General features: G+C 40.7%; 1 protein-coding gene and 1 long non-coding RNA gene across 2 annotated transcripts; one reads left to right on the top strand and one right to left on the bottom strand.

The window, feature by feature from the left end:
• Positions 1–6,797: 6,797 nt before the first annotated feature.
• Positions 6,798–10,918, bottom strand: PNRC1 (proline rich nuclear receptor coactivator 1). The gene is made up of 2 exons (XM_019929425.2): positions 10,225–10,918; positions 6,798–8,109 (listed from the first exon to the last, which is right to left on the bottom strand). The coding sequence occupies exons 1-2, from the start codon at positions 10,768–10,770 to the stop codon at positions 7,666–7,668; spliced, it is 990 nt and encodes a 329-aa protein (XP_019784984.1). The 5' UTR covers positions 10,771–10,918; the 3' UTR covers positions 6,798–7,665.
• A 144-nt stretch (positions 10,919–11,062) lies between these two features.
• On the top strand, positions 11,063–22,086 carry LOC141276001 (uncharacterized). The gene is made up of 3 exons (XR_012324743.1): positions 11,063–12,808; positions 19,462–19,584; positions 21,877–22,086. It is a non-coding gene; the product is annotated as an uncharacterized lncRNA (long non-coding RNA).
• Positions 22,087–22,435: the final 349 nt, after the last annotated feature.

Raw genomic sequence — 22,435 nt, 5'->3', positions numbered from 1 at the left:
TTTACAGTAACCTAAGAAACACAAATGGTTAAGGAGACTGGACTGAATGCACAGTGACTAGGACCCTTGGAAGGCTGATGGAAAAGGGTAATCCAATCTTTGATGTTAATCCTTTTGTTTTAAAATTTGAGAGCCCTTAGTGTCTGATCAGTTGAAAAGAGTAAGGGCAATTTCAACGTTGGAAGGGATGGTTGAGAGCCCTTATTATAGCAAGAAGATCCCCCAAATTGTAGATCTCTCTAAGGGTTTGGTAGGAAGAACCAAAGCCCTCTGATTCCATGTTGCCAAATAGAGTGAAATAATAAAGATCTTCCTTTTTAAAGATCTTAACTGTTAGAAGGCAGTTTTGAGTTCAGTTAAATCAAACATTTCCATGTTGGAAATAAAAGTCATCAAAATGTCTTCTACTTGCCATCCCCTCCTCAAGATTCTAGACTCTTAAGAACACATTTGTAATTCTGTTTTGACAACTAATCAGGTTAATCTCTAATCTTAAAACAATGGAACTATCTGTAATAATTTAGGAGTAGCTATATATATATGACCAGTTTTGGAGGAGTCTGATTAGTATCTATTATCTTTACAATCATATATAAAATACCACATTTTCCTGCCACTTTATGTAGTAGACTGGGAAAAATTACTTAATTTTCCTGGATCCTTTCTTACACATGCATAAAAGTTATCGTATGAATGACTAGAGAAGTGAAGTTTTCAACGTTATTGCTTAAAAATGTCATTTTGTCTTTTAAGCTATTATACATTCAAGATATATGATCTCTTCTAATTAAATAGAGCTTGAATAGAACCTGTAGCCTCCTTTGACAAATGTGCATCTGATTTTCCATGATTATCCATGTAGGCTGCTTTCTGCCAATTCTCCCGTTTTTCCCCTTCCTACCATTACTTAATTCAGAGACCGTAATTAATGCCACATCATCTATGATAAACTATTCCTCTAACAGAGGGAACTTTAAATTTGTGTCACCAGTTCTACACTAAGGAAACATTACTCTAAACTCTGCTTTAGAAAATGAATTCTGAGATCTTGACAGTGAACCCACAGTAAATGTAACACCTTCTATAAGTCTTAAATTGTAATTCACAAGTTTAAGTTTGGCAAATACAATTCCTGGGTGTTAGGAATATTACTCATACATTTTAGCATATTTAACTTAGAACTCCAAGAGAATTGCAAAGGATATGAAAAGTAACTTAATCCGAAAACTGTCAGATTAATTCAAGACAATCTAATCCAAGAGATATAAAGAAAAAGGGTTAAGTTCAACCATAAAATAGATCATCCCTATTCTTAGAACTTTATCCACCCCACAGCTTCAGAGAATCCTATCTAAAATTTTCAAGAAAGTTTCTTTCAAAGGTTACTTTTTATGAGTTTTTATAAATAGCACTGTATAAAATGTACTCTCAAATTTCCTTTCCGATACAAAAACAAGTAGCTCCTGAACTACACGATTTGTGCCTACAACAATCCTGCTTCCTACCCCATCTCATCTCAGCACAGACACACTCTTTCCCATTTGGAGACTTGTATTTGGGAGTCTTTGAAAGACTTATGGATAGCTCAGGGCTGAAAGAGCAGGCTTGTGATTTTTAAGTATTTTCATTCTGCAATGTCCTTCAAAGTTTTAAGTATACAGAGGAAGATAATGAGACTCTCAGCCTTTCATACCCAAGTATAAGTACATATGTTTGATTCCCTCAACGTGAAGCAGGTATCAACTGCATAGAGTGCATGGGATTTGGGGGCCTTCCATTCTCTAAATAAAGGATAATTATTCAGCAGTATGATGGGATGGTCATTAGAAGGGGGGAGATTTACAAAAAGATATAGAATGTTAAAAGATCAGTTTCACCCAGCATCAAAACTTGGACTAAGGGAAGGAAACTTTGTTCCTCTTCAGCAGCTGGGCCCCTGCTGTCTGAATCCAGAACTTAACATTAGAACCGTCCACTAACATAGACTTTTACAGGTCAGTAATAACTAACCACCATTTAACACTTTCAGAGGAAATACTTTCAGTTCAGCAACTAATTTACTACCATAGATGAAGTTGAGAGTCCATAGGAGGCAGAAAAGATGAGGTCAAGAGTACTGGTAAAGGTGTTAAACCCAGTGAGGGAAAAAAGAATATAGGAAGACAAAATATTTCAGTTCCATATTCATGTTGTAATTAGTGCTTCTGTGCACTATTACCAAAGCTGTACCTCTCAGCCTGACCTATCTTCTACTTGCTGTGTGTTTCCACGTGGATATCCTACATGCATCTCGAAGTTCAACATGCAAATCAAAATTACCTTCCTCTATAATTTCAACCCCCTCCAGAGTTCCCTAATTGCTGGTTTTATCTTCCTGATTGCTCAATTTAAAAATTCTTTTCTTACCCTTCATTCAGTTGCTGAATTCTGAATTCTACCTCCAAAGTATCTCCCAAGTAAGGCCATGCCCCTGTATACCCTCTGATAATATCCTTTAAGGCTCTTTTTTAAACCACTGAAATACCAAGTGGCTTTCATGTCTCAAGCTTTCCCTTTCCAAACTGTTCTCTGTATTTTCACCAGTTTTCTTTTTGAAGCAGAAATCTCATTACCTTGCTCATAAGCCTTTGGTGACTCTGCCATGCTTATAGAATAAAGTTGAAACTCTTCAGCATGACTTTCAAAGCCCTTCATGTTACTACCCCAATACACCATTCAAGACAGTGAATCTTCCTTCCCTGCACTTCTCTTGAGCTACTGGGTATTCCACATCTTTTCATAACACTGCTAAAACTTTTATCTCTGACAATATATTCAACTCTTCTTTGCATGGCAGATACAACTGAATATTTTAAGGCCCCACTCAATGCTACTTCTAATAGATGTCCCGATTCCCAACTAGACAATCCCTACTCACCAGCATTAGTCACCACCTGCTGGAAGAGACGATGACTTGACTTTTGTTTTTACCTCCTCTAAAAACGTTTCTTGTAGGGTAAGCTTGTATTTCAGTTATGGCCATCATTTCTTCCTCACCCACCTACGCTGTTAACTTTTAGCTCTGCCAATTATCCTTGTACAGCTGACCCCCGAACAACTCAGGGGTTGGGTGCACCAACCCCTTGCGGTTGAAAATATGCATATAAATTATAGTCTGACCTCTATGTCCCTGATTCCTCCATATCCAAGGTTCCACATCCTCGGATTCAACCAACTGTGGATCATGTAGTAGTGTAGTATTTACTATTTTTAAAAAATCTGTGTGTAAGCGGACCTGCTCAGTTTGAACCTGTGTTGTTCAAGGGTCAACCATCTCCTGAACATACTTCACACTTAATCCCCCGCCACACTAAAGTGTAGACATGCTACTCAAAAATGACACGAAAGAACATATTTCAAAAAAGGAGGGGAGGGGTGGTTGAGGCAGTTTTATCCAAGACAGGGACTCTGTATTAGTTTGTTAGGATTTTTATAATATGCAGAAATGTGTTATCAAACGTGCATAAATGAGCCGTTTGCTGGAGTCGTAAGACTGATTTGGGAGATGTCAGAACTCACCGAGGCCAACCCATTAGTAATGTTTACAACACGTTATTTAAAAAAGCTAAAATTGGGCTTCCCTGGTGGCGCAGTGGTTAAGAATCCACCTGCCAATGCAGGGGACACGGGTTTGAGCCCTGGTCCGGGAAGATCCCACATGCCACGGAGCAACTAAGCCCGTGCCCCACAACTATGCAGCCTGCGCTCTAGAGCCTGTGAGTCACAACTACTGAGCCTGCATGCCACAACTACTGAAGCCCACGTGCCTAGAGCTCGTGCTCCGCAACAAGAAAAGCCACTGCAATGAGAAGCCCGTGCACCGCAACGAAGAGTAGCCTCCACTCACCACAACTAGAGAAAGCCTGCGTGCAGCAACGAAGACCCAACACAACAAAAAAATAAAAATAAATTTATTTTTAAAAAAAAAGGTAAAATTGGTGACTACCAACTGGGGAATTTTGAACTATGGCCTTAACTCCTAAAATGAGATTTCCCATCTATTTGTAAGGAAGATACTTGCATTTACGTGAGCCGGAATGAAGACTCATACAAAATGCCAGTATCAAATAAAAGTTCCTTTGCATCCTCAAACCCTTTCCCTTCTTTTCTATAACTGATTGCTTAATATCCCCACTCAAAATTTAGCTGCCTTTCTTTATACTACCTCTTGAAGTCCTTAATCACAAAACCAGTCTCCCACACACAAACACATGCCCTGCGTTTTTTGGTAATCTCAAACCATTTAATAATTATGGTTCTCTCCCCAAGCACCGTTTCTGGAAGAAACCAGGAATAGGGCAGAGGTCGGTGGCTTTGAGCTAAGACAGCCCTAACCTTCCCCAGACATCGAAATGCTTTTACTTGAGGACATGCTGGGAGGTGAGGGACAAGGCCTTGGAGGAGTCTAGCTTATCCACCACCCCCACAGCTCCTCATAATCCTAACTTCTTTGGCTTGGGCGGGTGCCCACCATGCCCTCCTTCCCAGGTCCATCCTGGGCCCTAGTGCTGAGTGGCAGAAGCACGCGCCTGGGGCCTGGGGCCTGGGTTTTGTTCCTTCTCAACACCGAAAGTTGAGTCAGGGCTTTTAAAGAAGACAGATAAAGACAAAAGCAAATACTGTGGGAGTTCTGAGCTAGTTTAAAATCATGTACTACGCAAAAGAAATGCAAATGGTTTTCCCCAAGTGTAGCATGACTGGATCCCATTCAAGTCCCACATTCATACTCGCTTTGTATTAAAATCTGTGAAGGAAAGGGGTAATTACATAGTACTGCCTAAAAACCTGAATGCTTGTCCTGATAAAATGTAGATTACTTGCCTAACACATTCTAGTCTTTAAATTTATAAACCACCCTAAAATTTGTATTTTAACTAACAAACCACCTTTAAGTTTGAAAAGAATGGCTCCTGTCAATCTGTTAATATTGTAATTTGGTCTTTTATTACCTTCTTTTCCCTTTATCTTCCTAACAAGGACACTAATTACTTAGCACCAAGATTAATGCAAATAAAAGCAGCTTTCTATAGTCTCACTACGTCAGTGGTATGAGCTGAATAAACTCAGTATCAAATTGTACAAATTCACCTAAAAGCAACTTCAGTACAAAATACTAAACCACATACTGGTATCTGTTTTATAGGGAAGTGCCACTGCATGGAACAATTTTTTCCGCTCACATACTACAGTTACAAACCTTTTACCCCTTTGCAATGGTAATTTTTTAATCAGACCATTAGTTAAAGTTTAGGCCTGGAGCTGGTAACTGCAAACACAAAGTGTGCTCTATACACCCACAAAACACAAATTACAGGAACGTTGGAGGAGATGTTTCAAGACACTCCAATAGGAGAAAAATAATGGCTGAATAATTGGGCTGCACTATGATCTGAATTCCTATGTTGAAACCCAACACCCGAAGTAACATACAGGAGGTAGAGACTTGGGGAAGTGATTAGGACATGAGAGCAGGAACCCTCATGAATGGGATTTGTACCCTTATAAAAGGAGCCCCAGAAAGCTCCCTCACCCCTTCTGCCAAGTACATACACAGCAAAAGGACACCATCTATGAACGTTTAAAACTGGGATCTCACTAGACACCAAATCCACTGATGCCTTGATCTTGGACTTCCCAGCCTACAGAACTGAGAAATAAATTTGTTTATAAGCTACTTAGTGTCTAGTATTTTGTTATAGCAGCCCAGAGGGACTAAGACATGCTGCTAAATGTTTTACTTTAACACCAAAACTATTCAACTTTTAAATTTAACACCTTCTCACTAAATATATCTGTAGTCTATTTCACCCACTCTTCAAACTATAAAATCTGTTACTTTATAATACAACCTATTTCCTTACATCATCCTTTAAAAAATTTAACCATCCTCTTTACCAGTGTGTTAACACTTCTCTTAGCTAAAAAAAAGTCTTATCTTCTATAAGGTCGAGAGTGCACTTGTATCTTAAGTTTCTCTAAGTGCTTTTTTAAAATCCATCTACATATACCTATATGTAAATGAAGTTAACTTTCTCTAAATTCATTTAAGAACAGAGCATGTTACAGTCAATGCCAAGAAAAATGGTTGGTTGGGGTGTTGACAAGCTGTATAGTGACCACATCTATTAGAAATTCTCAGATTTTGAGGTGGCTATATCAAGCCATCATGCCATCCTGGCATTGCTTATTAAGTCAATAGTGATTCTAAGTTAAGGTTAGGTAAGTGTCCTCCCTTCTTGTGTGAACCAAAATGATACAAGAAGTTGAGACTTATGGCTCATTTATTTCTTCCTCAGGATGGTAGCACCTTTCTCACCTATACTACCTTATAGGATCACATATAGCCTCTGAACACCTTTACTTTTTCACATGTCTAAATACTGACCAATTACTCATTACCAATTACTCTTTCCTTTGTATTATTTGGCATAAACTTTGGCCTTGTATAACATAATGAAAAACTATATGCGGAAAATTGTATTCTAGAATTTCTTACTGGAATAGACTTTATAGATATACTGAGTAGAAGTTTGAATTTTAAAGTAAAAATACATATGCTGCCATAACTTAAAGCAAGCTTGAGATTCCAAAGTCTCCATCTAATATTTTAACATCAATTATATTTGCTTTAAGTATCCCATTCAGTATCAGTATAAATTTTGCAAATCAAACAAGTGCCGTTTTCTTTCATTGTAAATATGTGGTAAGTCAACTGGTGTTTTATGAAACAGCTCAAAAAATAAACGCATATTCTAAGCTATAAGCTAATCAGCTTTACTTTTGCCCACAACCATTTCCATTCATGAGATGGGGAATTCCTCCCCTTAGAGGTAGTAGTGTTAAATTATTGGACTCTCCAGCTTTCAGAGGGAGGATGTACAATTCGTATAGACATTTAGCCAGTAAAATGGAAAGTTAAAATCCATCTCCTAGTTACACATTCAAACATGAAAAAACAATCACACACAAAGAGTCAAGACTAGTTGAAAAGGGGGGGGCCAAATTATTATTATTTTAAAATTTGATTACAACCGATTTTGTTGGCATTAAAATTTTAAATTTGAATGGATATAAACCAAAACCCAGAAATTAAGTTTGGTAAAAATGGGAATAGGAGTTTTCCGGTAATTACAGATTAGAAGGCAGAAATCAATTTAGAGAAACATAGACAAACCCCATGTTTACAATGATTGTGCCACAGATTTAAACTTCAGTAGTGCATTAGTAAACTGTTCACATTGAGATCTTCACCTTGAGATTCGACAGCTGTTTCTTGAAAAAAATCTCAGTACCTTGTGCAAATAAATCGGTCTTTCAGGTGCCTTAGCACACTTAAAATTTCTCCATTGTATATATACAAAACACCTACCATTTGGGCAGGGCAAAATACATACTTTCATAACAAAACTATAATGTACCTCTCAAGTATGAACAATATACACATAATACATGGTATACAGTATTTACAAAATATAAAATATAATACAAGCTGTTTGTAATTTTTTAAACTCATCTTTTGCCCTTGTATATTGCAACAAGGTAATTTTCCATTTCTGTACCACTGCTTTTCAAGAGTCCAGGGATTTTGGAAAAGCTATGTTTTACATACATACTTAAATCTGAGATCTAAGTTTGAACTTTTAGGAGAGTTTTTAAGTGTACTGCCATCAACTCCCTATTTTGGTTGGAATTTTCAATGGTGCTTCCCATCCAGTGACTAGGAGGCTTTGGAAGAACACTAGGAGAAGGTGGGTCACTAAACTTTGCCCCAGCATAATTCTCCTTTTGGCTCACTTCAGTTAGAAATGATGATTTCTTCAAATGCTTATTTTTAATATTCTCAGTATTTTTAAAAGGCTTTTTTTCCTGCTTCTGAATTATATCAGATGAAACAGAATTCTGCCAAAAGTTATTTTCATTTCTTTTTGCAGAGGTGATCTTGGTTAGTGGTAAGTTATATTTGCTTTTCTGTCTGTTTATCTTTGGTTGTTCACACAAGTGTATACCATGAACAAGCTGGCCGTGGGGAATGGCAATTTTCTCCGATTTTCCCATCTTTGATTTTAAAACCTACAAAGACAAGGAACATAAAAGTGAATACAGTCTCATGATAAAAATCAGTCATGAACCTCACCATATATCTAACATATTTTCTTTTAAAAAGTTCCCGTGGACTTTAGTTCACTGTCTTGATTAAATGCTTGCTGCACTTATCCCTGGAAGTCCAAATACGCACACATCTAATTTTACCACTAAAAATAGTTAGTAATCACTGTTACCAGTGCTGATTCTAAAATGTCAAAGAACCCAAGGTAACCAAGTCCACCTTTCTATAGAGAGTAATGAGCTATAGTCCAAACATGTATGACAACCTCTTCCTAACTAACAAAGGTCAGCGTTTTTACAGCAGGATATTTCCAAGAGAAATTTTCAAATGCTTTGGTTGATTAGAAAGAAAAACTATGTTAATAGATACACTATTTACCTTTTAAGACAGGTTCTTTAAAAATTATGTCAGAATAGAAATTTGATTAGCAGGAGATTGATTTTAAGTGAGGAAGTGTTTTGATAATGGTTACTAAGTACACACATTAAAAATTATCCCCCCAGCTTGTGAAAACAAAATTTCAGAAATTTAAATACTAAAATACTTACCACTTTCTATCATCTCGTCCAGTTACACATATAATACATAGAAGAAAATGCTTTCTGCCTGCCCCCTACTTTCTGTTGTAAAAACTACTTCAAGAACTTTACTGCCAAAATTCCAGTCAGTTTCCTAACTCAAGTGATCCTTACAGGAAGCCATGATAATGGAAAGACAGGGTAATCTATTCGATCACTGCCCTTTCAACACTTGTAATACGGTAGGTAAGCCAGGACACAAATAGAAAGCCGGAGCACAAGGTAACATAATCCATGTCAAAAAGGGTAACTGACAACAGAGCTCCCGGTTTCAATACCGTTCTAGAAAATAAAGGAATCTTACTAGGTAACAAGTACAAAAACTCGCCTTTACAGTAATTAATATTACAGAAGAGCCGTGGAACTGAAAGGAACGTATACAAAATTTAAGTAATCACGGTGGACAAATTTAAGTTTTTGCAAGGGCACAGCTAGATGAGCTGCAAATCTCTCAAACCAATATTCTTTCAACAAATGTCAGTAACTTATTTTCATTATTATTATGGTTTTTGAAATTCAAGTCAAAATGTTTTTATTTTGATACAAAGGTTACTTTAAGTAATATAGCCACTTAATACCGTTTAAGTTTTAATCAATTTTATCCTAGTCCAATAGCAACTAGGCAGCATATCGTCAATTCAATTGGGAACTCTTCTTTCGAAAACTTCATCATTCTGGACACAAGCAATAAAACTACCTTCCGCTAAGAAAGCCTGGCACAGTACACCGTGGGGATGCGCAGTAAATTCCGTTCATCTGATAGACTAGCCCAGAGAACTTATCGCTTCAAAGAGGCAACAGCTCTGCCGTCGCTCCTGCCGACTTTCGAAGTTGAAAAGCACAGCTAAGTAGGTCGGCCCCGCGAGGAGCAGCGCCCCAGGTGGCCCGGCGCCCCACACCGCGCACCTCACAACTCAGCAAAAAGCCAACCGGAAGCGGGCGGCTGCCTCCCCGTGACAAACCCCACACCGGGTACCGAGACCGTACGCGCGTCCCGACGAGTCTTGGCGCTGCCAACGGTCGGGAAGCCGCCAGCGGGCCCGCGCCCTCGCGCTCCCAACCCCCGCCCGGCTCGCCTCCTTCATGGGCGCCGAAGCGCTCCGCACGTAGCGCGCGCTGACGTCAGCCTCCCGCGGGTCTCTTCCTTCTCCCGCCCCCCCCCCCACCCCCCACCCCGCGCCCAGAACGCCGAAACCCCCTGGAACGTCGCCAGCCTTCTAAATCCGGACTGTTGCTGGGGCGCAGCCGCTCCTCTCATTGGCCGGCTCCCCGGAGCCAATCAGCAGCGCCAGCGCTGGCCTCCCCTCCCCCCCCCCCACCAGCAAGAACAGAGCGGGCGTCACGGAAACTTCCCTCCCGAGTAAACAACCGTCCCTCAACCCTCAACCCGGCCCCTCCCTTCCCGACCCCAGAGCGCAGGGCCCCAAACCTCGCGTCCGGGCTGTGGCCGACTAGGGGCCGGGACGCCAGCGGTACCCCCGTCCCACTCGCGGCCCTTACCTCTCTATTGAACGAGGGTTGGCCGGGCGCCGCGGGCGGCAGCGAGCCAGGGAAAGGGCTCGTTTCCTCAGTCCGAGCTGCGGTCGCAGGAGCCGGGGCCCAGGCGGCGGCCTGGGCCTGGTCCGGGACTTGCTGCGCTCCGCCGTGGCCCGTCGCGGGGCTCCGCCCGCCCTCCAGGCTCGGCCGGTGCTGCTGGTACTGGTGGAAGCGGCTGGGAAGCTGCCCCGACGGGCTGGCCCGCACCTTCTTCTTTCGCCGCTTCTTTGGTGCTGCCCGAGAGGTGCCCCCCGCCGTGGCGAGGCTGCAGTTGGGCAGAGGTGCCGGGGCGCGAGGTTGAGGGGTCAGACAGGGACCATCTTCCCCTAAGAAGTGAGGGAGGAAGAGAGTGGGGGGCAACCCCCGTGGGTCCGGGATCCGGGGCAAAGGCGGCGGAGCAGTGGTAACCATCGGGAGGGCCCCGAAGTAACCGCGGGCGGAAAAACCCATGGGCGCAAGGCGGCCGCCCAGAACAAGCGGCTCCCGCTGTGGGACAGAAACGACGGTCATAGCACTACGAGGAAAAGTGGCTCAGCAAGAGTAGAAGGAGGAGATAAGGCCAGAAATCACAGGGCGGCGGCGGCGGTGGCTGCTGCTAACAGAGCCCGAGAAAAGAACATACCATGGGTCGGGCGGCGGCGGCGCAGCAACAAATAGCCTGAGCCTCCGCTCCGAGTGTTGTTATCGGAAGCTCCGCCCTACCCCGCCCACCTCTCTGAGAAAGCCCAATCAGAATGCGACAGGGAGGCCACGCCTCTCCTGCTCCGCCTCCACCGCCTTGAAGAGGCACACACAAACAACCCGCTTGCTGCAGCCCGGCACAAAGAGCGCGCACTGCGCAGGCGCTGTTATCGGGCTATTTCGAGAAGAGTCAGTCCCGCGAACAATGAAGTTCAGTTTCAGTTCCACCTGCCCCACCCCCTACCCACTCTTCTTCCTCACCCCCGCACCTCATCCTGAAGGCGGTGGTCTGATGGCTAGATCTAGACTGAATCTTGGGGATGGGGATGGGGGCGGGAACCAGGGAGAAAGAATCGGGAAGCATCAAGGCCACTGACACCTACTCCCTCGGCCACTGACCTTGGGGAAGTACTTATTTCAAGCCCAACATAATAGCATTATTATTGTTTTTTTTTAATTTTAAGATTTCAGAGTGCGCGGTAGGGGTTACGTTCGTCGCAGTCGGAAAGAAAACCAGTCCACATTTAAATTACATTTGATGAAGTGTTGCTTACGTTTTTTTTCATTAACTCGGGTGAGAAACGCTGGTCATTAACCATGATAATCGGAGTAAAAATTAAGGGAGTGACTTACTGAAATTGGCCTCTTAACGTATAAAAAGTTGTCCATAAATCCGTAATTGCACATTGGAAATGTTACTGATTTCGTACTGTGGGACTTTGGGATCACGAAACAGTGCCTGATACCGAGAAGAAAGCAAAGGAGGCTTGCGTCTCAAAGGGAGAAACTGAAACAGCTCTGCAACATACAGTGTATTTTGCTAGGTCTGTGTTGATAGAAATTCCTCATCTCCCCGCACTGCGCTCACACACAGAAAGAATTGTGGCTATTTTTCAAGCACATATGTGCCACGAACTGTTCTTTACATGAATTATCTCATTTGAACCTCGGAACAACTCTAAGGAATCGGTACTATATTTTATCCCCAGTTTACAGGAGAGAAAACAGGCTTAGGCAAAAAGTACTTGTCAAATGTCATACAGTAAGCTAGTAGCAGAATTTGAACTCCAGGTCTGGTAAGACTGAAATTTTAACACCATCCGTACTACCTGCCACACTAGATTATAGGTTTTTAGAACACCACAATAAACTTCTTTGTATCCTACCAGCCTTTAACCAATATTCTTCAGCTTTGTGGTGCTTGATAAGTGTTTTGTGATAACAGAGTTGGACAGAGGCAATATCCAGAATAATGCTTCCCAATAACTTTATATAAACTGTTAATACTACCTTCCATCATTATTGATTGCTGGACTTTATCATTTTTGCTGGATTTTACTCATTTTTGTGTTTCCAACACTTAATACATAGTAAGTGCTCATGATCATTGGATGAATGGGAATCATATACTTCCAACCCTGTAAAAGCTCCTCAGGCTGTAATTGAAATTGTCAGGTCTGTAAGTTGGGTTTAAGATCCATCTGAAGAGAATAGCCTGGCAAGAGTTGGTGGATGGACTTCCCTGGTGGTGCAGTAGTTATGAATCCGCCTGCCAATGCAGGGGACACAAGTTCAAGCCCTGGTCTGGGAAGATCCCACATGCCTTGGAGCAACTAAGCCCGTGCGCTACAACTACTGAGCCTGAGCTCTAGAGCCTGAGAGCCACAACTACTGAGCCTGCGTGCCACAACTGAAGCCTACATGCCTAGAGCCCGTGCTCCACAGTAAGCGAAGCCACTGCAGTGAGAAGCCCGCTCGCCACAACTAGAGAAAAGCCTGTGCGCAGCAACGAAGACCCAATGCAGCCAAAAAAAAAAAAAAGTTGGTGGAGAAGAGCAGGCGAAGATTATGGAACCTCTGGAATGAGGTAATTTGTTCTTTTGTTTTTGTAAGAGTTTCTGCTTCTTCAAAGGACTTTTTCATCTGTTATCTCATTTTATTCTTACTCCAATCCTTTAAAGTAAATAGCAACATGTAAATAATATAAATAAAGCCTCTAAAGGTAAAGTGACTTGCCTAAGGGTCACAGTCCCTTAGGTCCGAGTTAGGGACTAAATCACTTGAACTCCTAATGCAGTGCTCTTTTCACCAGATCCCAAGGCCTAAGATTTGACTTTACTAGGGTGTACTATCAAACTGTCCTGAAGAATAATTTACCCTTCAGGGGGCTGCTAATTTGTAGTCAGTTCAATGGGGCCCTTGATCAAGAACACCTGTTGTTGTCTATGTATGTGTCTTGGGTGGGTGTTGGGATTATTATGTGGTATGTAGTTTATCCTTTTGAGACCTGAAGTGTAGGCCTTGCATAAAACCCTGGATTCTGTACTTTAAGAAAGGTAGCCTTGCAGCTGTGGCCACCTGGGTGGTAGGTGCTAAGATGGTGCCCACCACCAAGGGACTGGGAGCTGGAATGGACCACTGGAAGAGAGTAATTTGGGATTTATAAACCATATTATTGGATTTCATTTTTACCCTTTGTGTATAGTTCCCATAGACTGCTAGTCTTTAGTAAAGTCTGGTTTTAATATTCAAACCTGGTTTCATCTGTGCTATACGATATAAAGGAAAAGATCAGATACGCTTGTCTGGGCCAATATGGAGGTAGCAAGACATTCCAAGGGTAAAGTTAATCTTGAGAGGACTTTAGGGTTCTTGAAGGTTTTTGTTCCATTGCATGTCTTGGTTTTATTTTTGTTAAGTCAACAGTTTATTTACAGGAGGTGTTTTGTTTGTTTGTTTGTTTAAATAAACAATTGAAAAGTAGTCAGGTATTAAAGCCCACCTGTGTTTCTTTTTCTTTTATTTTTGGCTGCTCCAGAGGCATGCAGGATCTTAGTTCCCTGACCGGGGATGGAACCTGTCCCACCTGCAGTGGAAGTGCAGAGTCTGAACCACTGGGCCGCCAGGGAAGTCCCCCCATTTGTGAAATAAGCAGTTTACCTGCATTGACATTCCAGAGCCCTCTGAATTCCTCTGCCCTCTCTTCTGTCTACCTTTGTCTCTCTCACATTTCACTTCTGCCCTCATCCTCTCCCTCTCTCTACCTTGAATATCATCTTTCTCTCCTGCTCTGAATGTCCTTCTTCCCCCTTCACCGTTACTTTGTTTCCATTTCCTCTGCCTATTGTTGCTTAGATCTTGAACATCTAAGCTCTGAAGGACACGTGTATGAAAAGAGGAACACTTACTCCAATTTATACTTTGCTTAATTCTCAAATTATTACTCTTTCAAATCTATGAAATAATATTCCTCTAAACATTGAACATAACCATGAAATCACAATGTTTACACTTAATGAATAAAAATTTCCCTGACATTTAAGCCTTGATCACAAACCTTATTTTATCAACATACCCTGAAAAGTTTGTTTGAAATTTAAGGTTTACTTTTTAAAATATTTATTTATTTGGCAGCGCCAGGTCTTCGTTGCTGCATGCAGCCTCTTAGTTGCGGCATGTGGGATCTAGTTCCCTGACCAGGAACTAGAACCTGGGCCCCCTGCATTGGGAGCAAGGAGTCTTAACCACTGGACCACCAGGGAAGTCCCAAGGTTTATATTTAATAGCAAACAAAATATGCACAAATTTTCACAAAATTTATACTGACACTTAAATTGCTTGTGAAGTATTATTACTGTAGGTCGAAATTGTTGTCCTCATTATCCCTATCCTCCTTCATTATACCTTTCTGGGGTTGCAGTAATTTTACCACGTGTTTATTTCTTAAACCTTCCTAAGAAGGACAGCAAGCCTTTGCAGGCTGTGCTTTGCACAAGGGTGCCTGGCTGAAGGGATGAGGGGGTGCTGAAATACAACTCTAAGTCTGCTCTTGAAAGCTGTTGTCCCAGGGGCTGGGGCCACCTGGAGGAAGGGATCTCTTTTTCTTATTGCTACAAAGGTTTCAGAAGAACTAGTGGCAGCCCTGGGGTACAATAATATTATGGATACTTGATACTATTTCATCCTAGATATGAAACCAAAGGAAAAAGCATGTTATTTAGACCAGCTGAGGTTTCAACCAATTGAATCTTAGTTGGAGGTCACAGGCCTGGTTGTGCCTTCTGCCTGGCTCTCCTTTTATACACTGATAGAACTTTAAAAATCCTTACCACTCATAGAATGCAACCTATTGCCTCTCCTGAAATGTTTTTTGTTTCACTTGGCCACCTTACAGAACCCAGTTTCTTAACATTATATATTGATTGATCTAGACTGTTCATTTTTGGAAACTGATTTTGTCTCATTCATTAATTATGATAAATATGACCATTAAAAGGTTTCATCTTTCATGAGACAGGGATGGAATCTACATTATTAACTGTCTTCTGTTTTCCTCAGGACATTTGGCAAATCATCTTTGTTTTTGAAAACTTTGGAAGACATTTCTTTTTAAAGTCACAAGTCAGGAATTCCCTGGTGGTCCAGTGGTTAGGACTCCACGTTTTCACTGCTGTGAAACACACCACTGAATTCTCCATTTGGTCATTTTGCAACCAAAATGTTGGATCTCCTTTCTACCTGGTTGTTTTGTGTGGCAAATAATGTGAAGCAGTTCTTTCTGTTGTTGGTATAGTTAATAATTTTCTCCAGGGCTGCTTGGCAGATTCGCAATTCCTCCATTCATCCCTCTCTACTTTCACAATTAGAGAAAAGGTGTGTTTGTACTTTATAAGCTAATATATGGTTTCGAGTTTTATAAAACCCCATACATACAATTCTCTGTACTTTAAAAAAATTAACATATCTATATTATCACATTCACTATCTTTTATGGCCAAACTACCTATTACTAAATTGCAAACTTTTTCCTTTGGAGAATCATTATGAACTTTCATACATTAACATAGTTTTGATGATCGATAATTATTTTCCCTTTTTTGCTCAAATCTTTAGAGCTTGGCCAGTAAAACGCCTTTTAGGATGGTTCTATTGTCTCTTCAGCACTTCTCCCAAACATTTTTGAAAACATTCTTGCTTTGTATACACAAGATGTTCCAGATTATCCTCATCTTTCTCTGACCCAAAGCGTGGAATGAGCTATTTTATAAGGAATCTTAGTTCCTTTAAATGAAGAAAAATATTAGAGGCAAAATCTGGGCATCAGGAATGGATATCAGATTGTTCTGCATGAGTACAGATTGGGATTATGATAGTATCACTGTTAGACCTTTTTTTTTTTTTTTGACAACTTTGGAAGACATTTCTTTTCAAAGTCACAAGTTGGGAATTCCCTGGCTGCCCAGTGGTTAGGACTGTGCGTTTTTCTCTGCCGTGGCCTGGGTTCAATCCTGGTCAGGGAACAAAGATCCTGCAAGCCACGCGACTCGGCCAAAAAAAAAATTAAAGTCACGAGTCTGTTTTTTTTTTTTTAATTCTAATTTAATTCAAACACTACAGAATCATTTAACACGTTTATTCCATTGTAAAAAAATTTAGTTTTCTACCCAACATAATCTTAAATTTTTAATCCCTCACCCAAACTGCAGTTGTGCCCTCATGTGTAATCCTTAGGTGTCTCATCAGTCATCATTTCTGTAAACACCTCATTAACTTTGATGTCTTAGTCTGTCTGCTTTGTCTCATGACTTACTCCCCTTTTAATCTTTCTGGTTTTTTCTACTGTTCTCATCATCATCCTTATTTCATCTCCTTTCCCTTAAATACTCAAAGCATGGAAATAAAGCATAATTCCTGCTCTGCAATTTTTTTCCTTTTTTTTTTGCTACTCGGGCCTCTCACTCCTGTGGCCTCTCCCATTGCAGAGCACAGGCTCCGGATGCGCAGGCTCAGCGGCCATGGCTCATGGGCCCAGCCGCTCCGCAGCATGTGGGATCTTCCCAGACCGTGGCACAAACCCGTGTCCCCTGCATCGGCAGGCGGACTCTCAACCACTGCACCACCAGGGAAGCCCTACAATGTTTTGTAACTCTGGAGAGTTATTGCTGTGTCATGATTTAAGCTACTTGTAAAACTTGGGACATCCAGGCCCAGCCCTACTTGCAACTACTCCAGATCAAGTCATCAAAAATTTCATGCCATTTGTGTGTGTGTGACAGAATGCATTCTAGAATATTGGCACATTTTTATTGACTTATTGATATACTTCTACTTTATAAGCACAAAGAAAATAGCATATCTCATTTCTACAAAATAGTGCAATGCCCTAATTTTTTTGGTATTTGAATTTAGGGTGATATGATAAAGTAGAATTTCAGACTCTAGGGCTCTTTCAACTATGTGATGGTAAAAGGTTCCAAAATGAATCTTTTTGTTTTAGAGAAATGCTTATGATTTTCAAGTCTAAGTGGAACTATGTAGAGTTTTTTTCTGTAGTTTGTAACCCCAGAACACAAAAAGAAAAATGAGGTTTGGCCAATTATTTTTCTATTAATTTTTCCTAAGAAAGAAGATTTTCCATGTCCTTATAATATCCATAAAGATTTAGGATTTGTCCAAAACAACCAAATCAACATTGCCTGAGTTATCTTTACTGTGTCCTATTTTATCCTTGGAATTTTAAGATTAGTATAAGAAGATGAAATTGACATTCCCTGAGTTATATCATTTTTTTTAACATTCCTGAACACACAGAGAAAGACCAAAACAATGTTTGGATTGCAGAGCCAAAGAAAAGCACAAAGAAGCTCAGAATGAAGCTGTGATGTTGATATTTTGCCAGGTTTTCTCTGAGATATTGATTATGACTCGCAGTCAGATATGACTCATTGCTATAATCTAACATGATGTCATTAGCTTTTTGAGTTGCAGGAGAGGTGCGAGTGATATTTTGGCCTAATTAGTAAGTTAGCATGTTACAGTCATTCTACGTGTACCACAAGTGCATATCATGTGATTAGCTTAAATATTGACATCAGGGATTTTTTAAGATATAGCTCAGCCAGATCAGCCCATAGTGATGCCCAGTAGCCAATAATACATGCCATGCACAGAGAGTTTACCATCAGCTTCTTATTTCTGTACCCTAAAGTGTAAGCAGTCAGGCAAGGATCACCAGACAAACAAACAGGAATAAAAGGAACTTGCAGGACACAGAGAGAGTAGGAGAAAGTTTTAAAAAGCCCCTCTAATTAATAGCCTCAGAGTGTTAGGAGTATAGTACACCCATGAAACAAAAACAAGATGCTATAAAAAGGAAATAGAATTTTTAAAAAATAAATTTATTTATTTTTGGCTGCGTTGGGTCTTCGTTGCTCCGCGTGGGCTTTCTCTATTTGCGTCGAGCAGGGGCTACTCTTTGTTGCGGTGCACGTGCTTCTCATTGCTGTTGCTTCTCTTTGTTGTGGAGCACGGGCTCTAGGCACACGGGCTTCAGTAGTTGTGGCACGTGGCCTCAGTAGTTATGGCGCACGGGCTCTAGAGCACAGGCTCAGTAGTTGTGGCGCACAGGCTCTAGAGTGCAGGTTCAGTAGTTGTGGTGCACGAGCTTAGCTGCTCCACTGCATGTGGGATCTTCCCAGACGAGGGCTCGAACCCGTGTCCTCTGCATTGGCAGGCAGATTCTTAACCACTGCACCACACCACCAGGGAAGTCCCAAGGAAATAGAATTTTAAAAGAGCTATTGAAAGTGTAAAATACCATGGCAAAAATAAAAATTCCAGTTGAAAAAAATAAAAGGTAAATTTAAGGCAATCTCCCAGAAAGTAAAATCTAAATTTGAAGAGTCTGAAAAATAGAAAATAAAAGAGAGTTAGAGGCCAGTATTCCAGGAGGCCCAGTATTCCAAATAAGAATTCCAGAAAGATAAAACAAGGCAAATGGAGAGAAGGAAATTAACAAATAAACCACACAAATTTCTGAGAACTAGAGAACATGAGTGTGCAGGTTGAAATGGCCCACTGAGTGCTCAGTATAATGGATGAAAATAGGCCTACATGAAGAAAAAAAAAGGCATGATTATTAAATTCTTTCTAAGGGAAAAACAGGTCACATACAAAGCAACAAGATTAGAATAGTATCTGAAATATCAGCTTGAAGCTAGAAGACAATGGAACAATGACTTCAATTCCAAGGGTAAATGAATTACAACTCAGAAGTCTGTTTCCTACTGTTTGTGTCCCTCCAAAATTCATATGTTAACACCCTACTTCCCTGATGATATTAAGAATTGGGGCCTTTGGGGGGTGATTCGGTCATGAGCGTGGAGCTCTCGTGAATGGGATTAGTGCCCTTGTAACTGTTCTGAGAGAGCTTGCTTCCTTCTCTTTGCTCTCTACCAGGTGAGGATACAATGAAAAGTCTGCAGTCTGTAACTCAGAAGAGGGCTTTCCCTAGAACCCAGCCAGGCTGGCACCCTGATATTGATTGGACTTCCAGCCTCCAGAACTGTTAGAAATAAACTTCTGTTATTTATTTATAAGCCACCCGGTCTATGGTACTTGGTTATAGCAACCTGAACTAAGATACCTCTCAAACTATCAATCAAACCTAAGGTCACAATAAAAATCTTTCAAATACAAAACAACTCATGAAATTTCTCCCATGCATTTTTTTCCCCTCAGGAAGCTACTAGAAGAGGCACTTCATTAAAGAGAGTAAACCAAGAAAGAGGAAGACATGGGAACTAGGAAACATGAGAGCCCACAGGAGAGGAGTAGAAGGAATTTTCAGGATATGGGTGAAAGGTGAGCTCAGGACAATAGCTGTACTGTGGCCTAGAGGGCAACCAGCTCAGCCTGCAGCAGGAAGCTGGATGACTCTGGGGGGAGGGGAGGAGTTCCAAGAAAAAGATGAAATTGATAGAATCCTCAATATGTCTGAAGGAACTGAGAAGAGATGTACACCTTTGGCAGAGAGCTTGGGGACCAATGAATGCTGGGTAAATGGAAAATGAAGCAAGGAAAATAAAGTCTAGGAAAGAGCAAGGCAATTATTGATTCCAAAGAAGAGGAAAAAGCCCAAGAAAGAGAATATATTTATAGTAAAACTGGTTACATGTCAACGCCTGTTAAAAAGAAACAACAGGCCCCAAACAGCAGTCACTGTGCTAAGTCACACCAAGACTTAATACCTAACCTATTCAATAATTGCTGTTTTAGCCTCTCCTGGAAGGTTTCAAAACCACTAAGTCTGAAATTTCCTGGTTGGCACTAGGGAGGTAATCTGCCTAAAACCCCCTGCCTTCCCCTTAGGGAAGGTGACCTTCCCTGAAATAATCTGCTCTTGTAATTTCCTTGTCCAACCCTCTTTCTGCTATAGAAACCTTCCATTTTGCACAACTCCTCTCTGCTTGCCAGAAGAGACACTGCCCGACTCAGAGTCATTTAATAAAGCCAATTAGACCTTCAGACTTATTCAGTTGACTTTTGTTTTTTAACACACCAAATAGCAACAGAATCCATACTTATAGCTATATTGGGAGGATGGGGAAGGAGAGTATATGTATATATGTATATGTGTAAGTATAGTTGGGATCTGGGTGATAACAGAGCGAAAACCTCTTCTTTGTAGTAGAAAGTTATCAGTTTATATTCAACCAAAAAAACAAATATATCATTATTGGCATTTTATTTTAAAATATGAAGGTTAATACTAAAAGAACGGATAAGAGTGTTAGAAGGTTGGGGGGAGATGCCCGGAGGAAGCGTGGACAGGAAGCAAAGGGTGGGTAGAGTAAGGCTGATTTCATTTCAGGCCTTATACTTATTTTAAAGAAATAGCTTTTTTTTTTTAAAGTAAACCTACAGGATTTCGATATTAAAGCAAAAGCACAGAGGCATGAGTATGCAGGGCAAGCATGGGTAGGAAACAAAATAATCCAGAGAAATTGGAAATTTAGATGGAGGTGAACTGAAAGGGGCACTCAGGGCTCTGCTGAAGAATTTTGAATTCATTGTCTGTGCTGTGGGTACCCCTAGAAGGTGGGGGAGTAGAGGTGCTACATGTGGGAGAGTATATTTTGGAGGGGTTTGAGAGGGCCGAAAAAAAAAAGAGAGCCAAGACACCCAAAACTGAAAGGCAAGAAGACTACTTAGAAAATATTTTAATTGATAAGTATTTTAATTGTATTCTATTGCTATTTGGTGTTTTCTTTTTAAATTTTAAAATTTTATTTACTTTTTTATACAGCAGGTTCTTATTAGTTATCCATTTTATACATATTAGTGTATATATGTCAAGCCCAATCTCCTGCTATTTGGTGTTTTAAAAACCAAAAATCAACTGAATAAATTTGAAGGTCTAATTGGCTTTATTCAATGACCCATGAGTCAGCAGCATCTCATCTGGCTATTAAAATATCAGTTAAAGTATTTCCTTTAGTCCGAGGGAACTAAGGCACCTTCGGTGGGAGTAGAAGGGATTTGATATATGAGAAATACTCCAGGTGGAGCTGACAGGATTTGCGTTACTGATATGATATGGAGCAAGGAGAAAAGAAAGTTTAGAAGGACTTGGGTTTTTCCAAAATTTAGTTTGTCCAATGTCAATTGTCCTTCTCATTCCTGCGTTTGCTCCAAAGTTTGATATTTAAGAAAATAAGGCACTGAGTTTGGCCAGAAGCAAACAAAATGCTTCCACTGGTTGGATCTACCTACATTATTACAGGGTCATTATGAGGTCCCAAGGATGTGAAAGTGCTTGTTACACTGTACAAATATTGGTGATTCTATCATAGCCATTATTATTTTCTAAAGAATCTGACTCAATTTCTAAGGGCAATGTCAAATGAAAAGTTCCAAAAAACATTTTGAGCAATGTCAGGAATATTAGACACTGATACATATTGCCAACATGTATCAGCAGGCTTCAAAATGGGCATATCTTTCACTGTGACGTTATTTTATTATATATTACATTATATACGGGTGTAGTGGGTTGGATGATGCCCTCCAAAGATATATCCATATCCTATTCCCTAGAACCTGTAAATCTTACCTTATATGGAATAAGGGTCTTTACAGATGTTATTGTTACAGATCTAGAGATGCAGACATCATCCTGGATTATCTGGGTGGGTCCTAAATGCAACGACAAATGTCCAAAGGGAGCCTGACCCTGTCTTTTGGACTTCTGGCCTCCAGAACTCTGAGAGAATAAATTTCTGTTGATTTAAGCCACTAAATTTGTGATAATTTATTAGGGCAGAAATAGGAACCTAGTATAATTGGTAGTATTACATTACCTAAATGTCCTAAAATAGCTAATTACTAAATGTCTTATATATAGGATTAGATGTTTGGTTTCTTTCTTTCTATTTTTTTAAAATACAAAACTAAATTAATTAATTTATTTTTGGCTGCGTTGGGTCTTCGTTGCTGCGTGGGCTTTCTCTAGTTGTGGTGAGCGGGGGCTACTCTTCTTTGTGGTTCTTGGGCTTCTCATTGCGGTGGCTTCTCGTGGCAGAGCACAGGCTCTAGGTGAGCAGGCTTCAGTAGTTGTGGCACACGGGCTCAGTAGTTGTGGCTCTCGGGCTCTAGAGCGCAGGCTCCGTAGTTGTAGCACACGGGCTTAGTTGCTCCGCAGCATGTGGGATCT

Source organism: Tursiops truncatus, chromosome 12, assembly GCF_011762595.2.
Source record: "Tursiops truncatus isolate mTurTru1 chromosome 12, mTurTru1.mat.Y, whole genome shotgun sequence".
Taxonomy (NCBI): domain Eukaryota; kingdom Metazoa; phylum Chordata; class Mammalia; order Artiodactyla; family Delphinidae; genus Tursiops; species Tursiops truncatus.
This window is presented reverse-complemented; position numbering and strand designations above follow the sequence as displayed.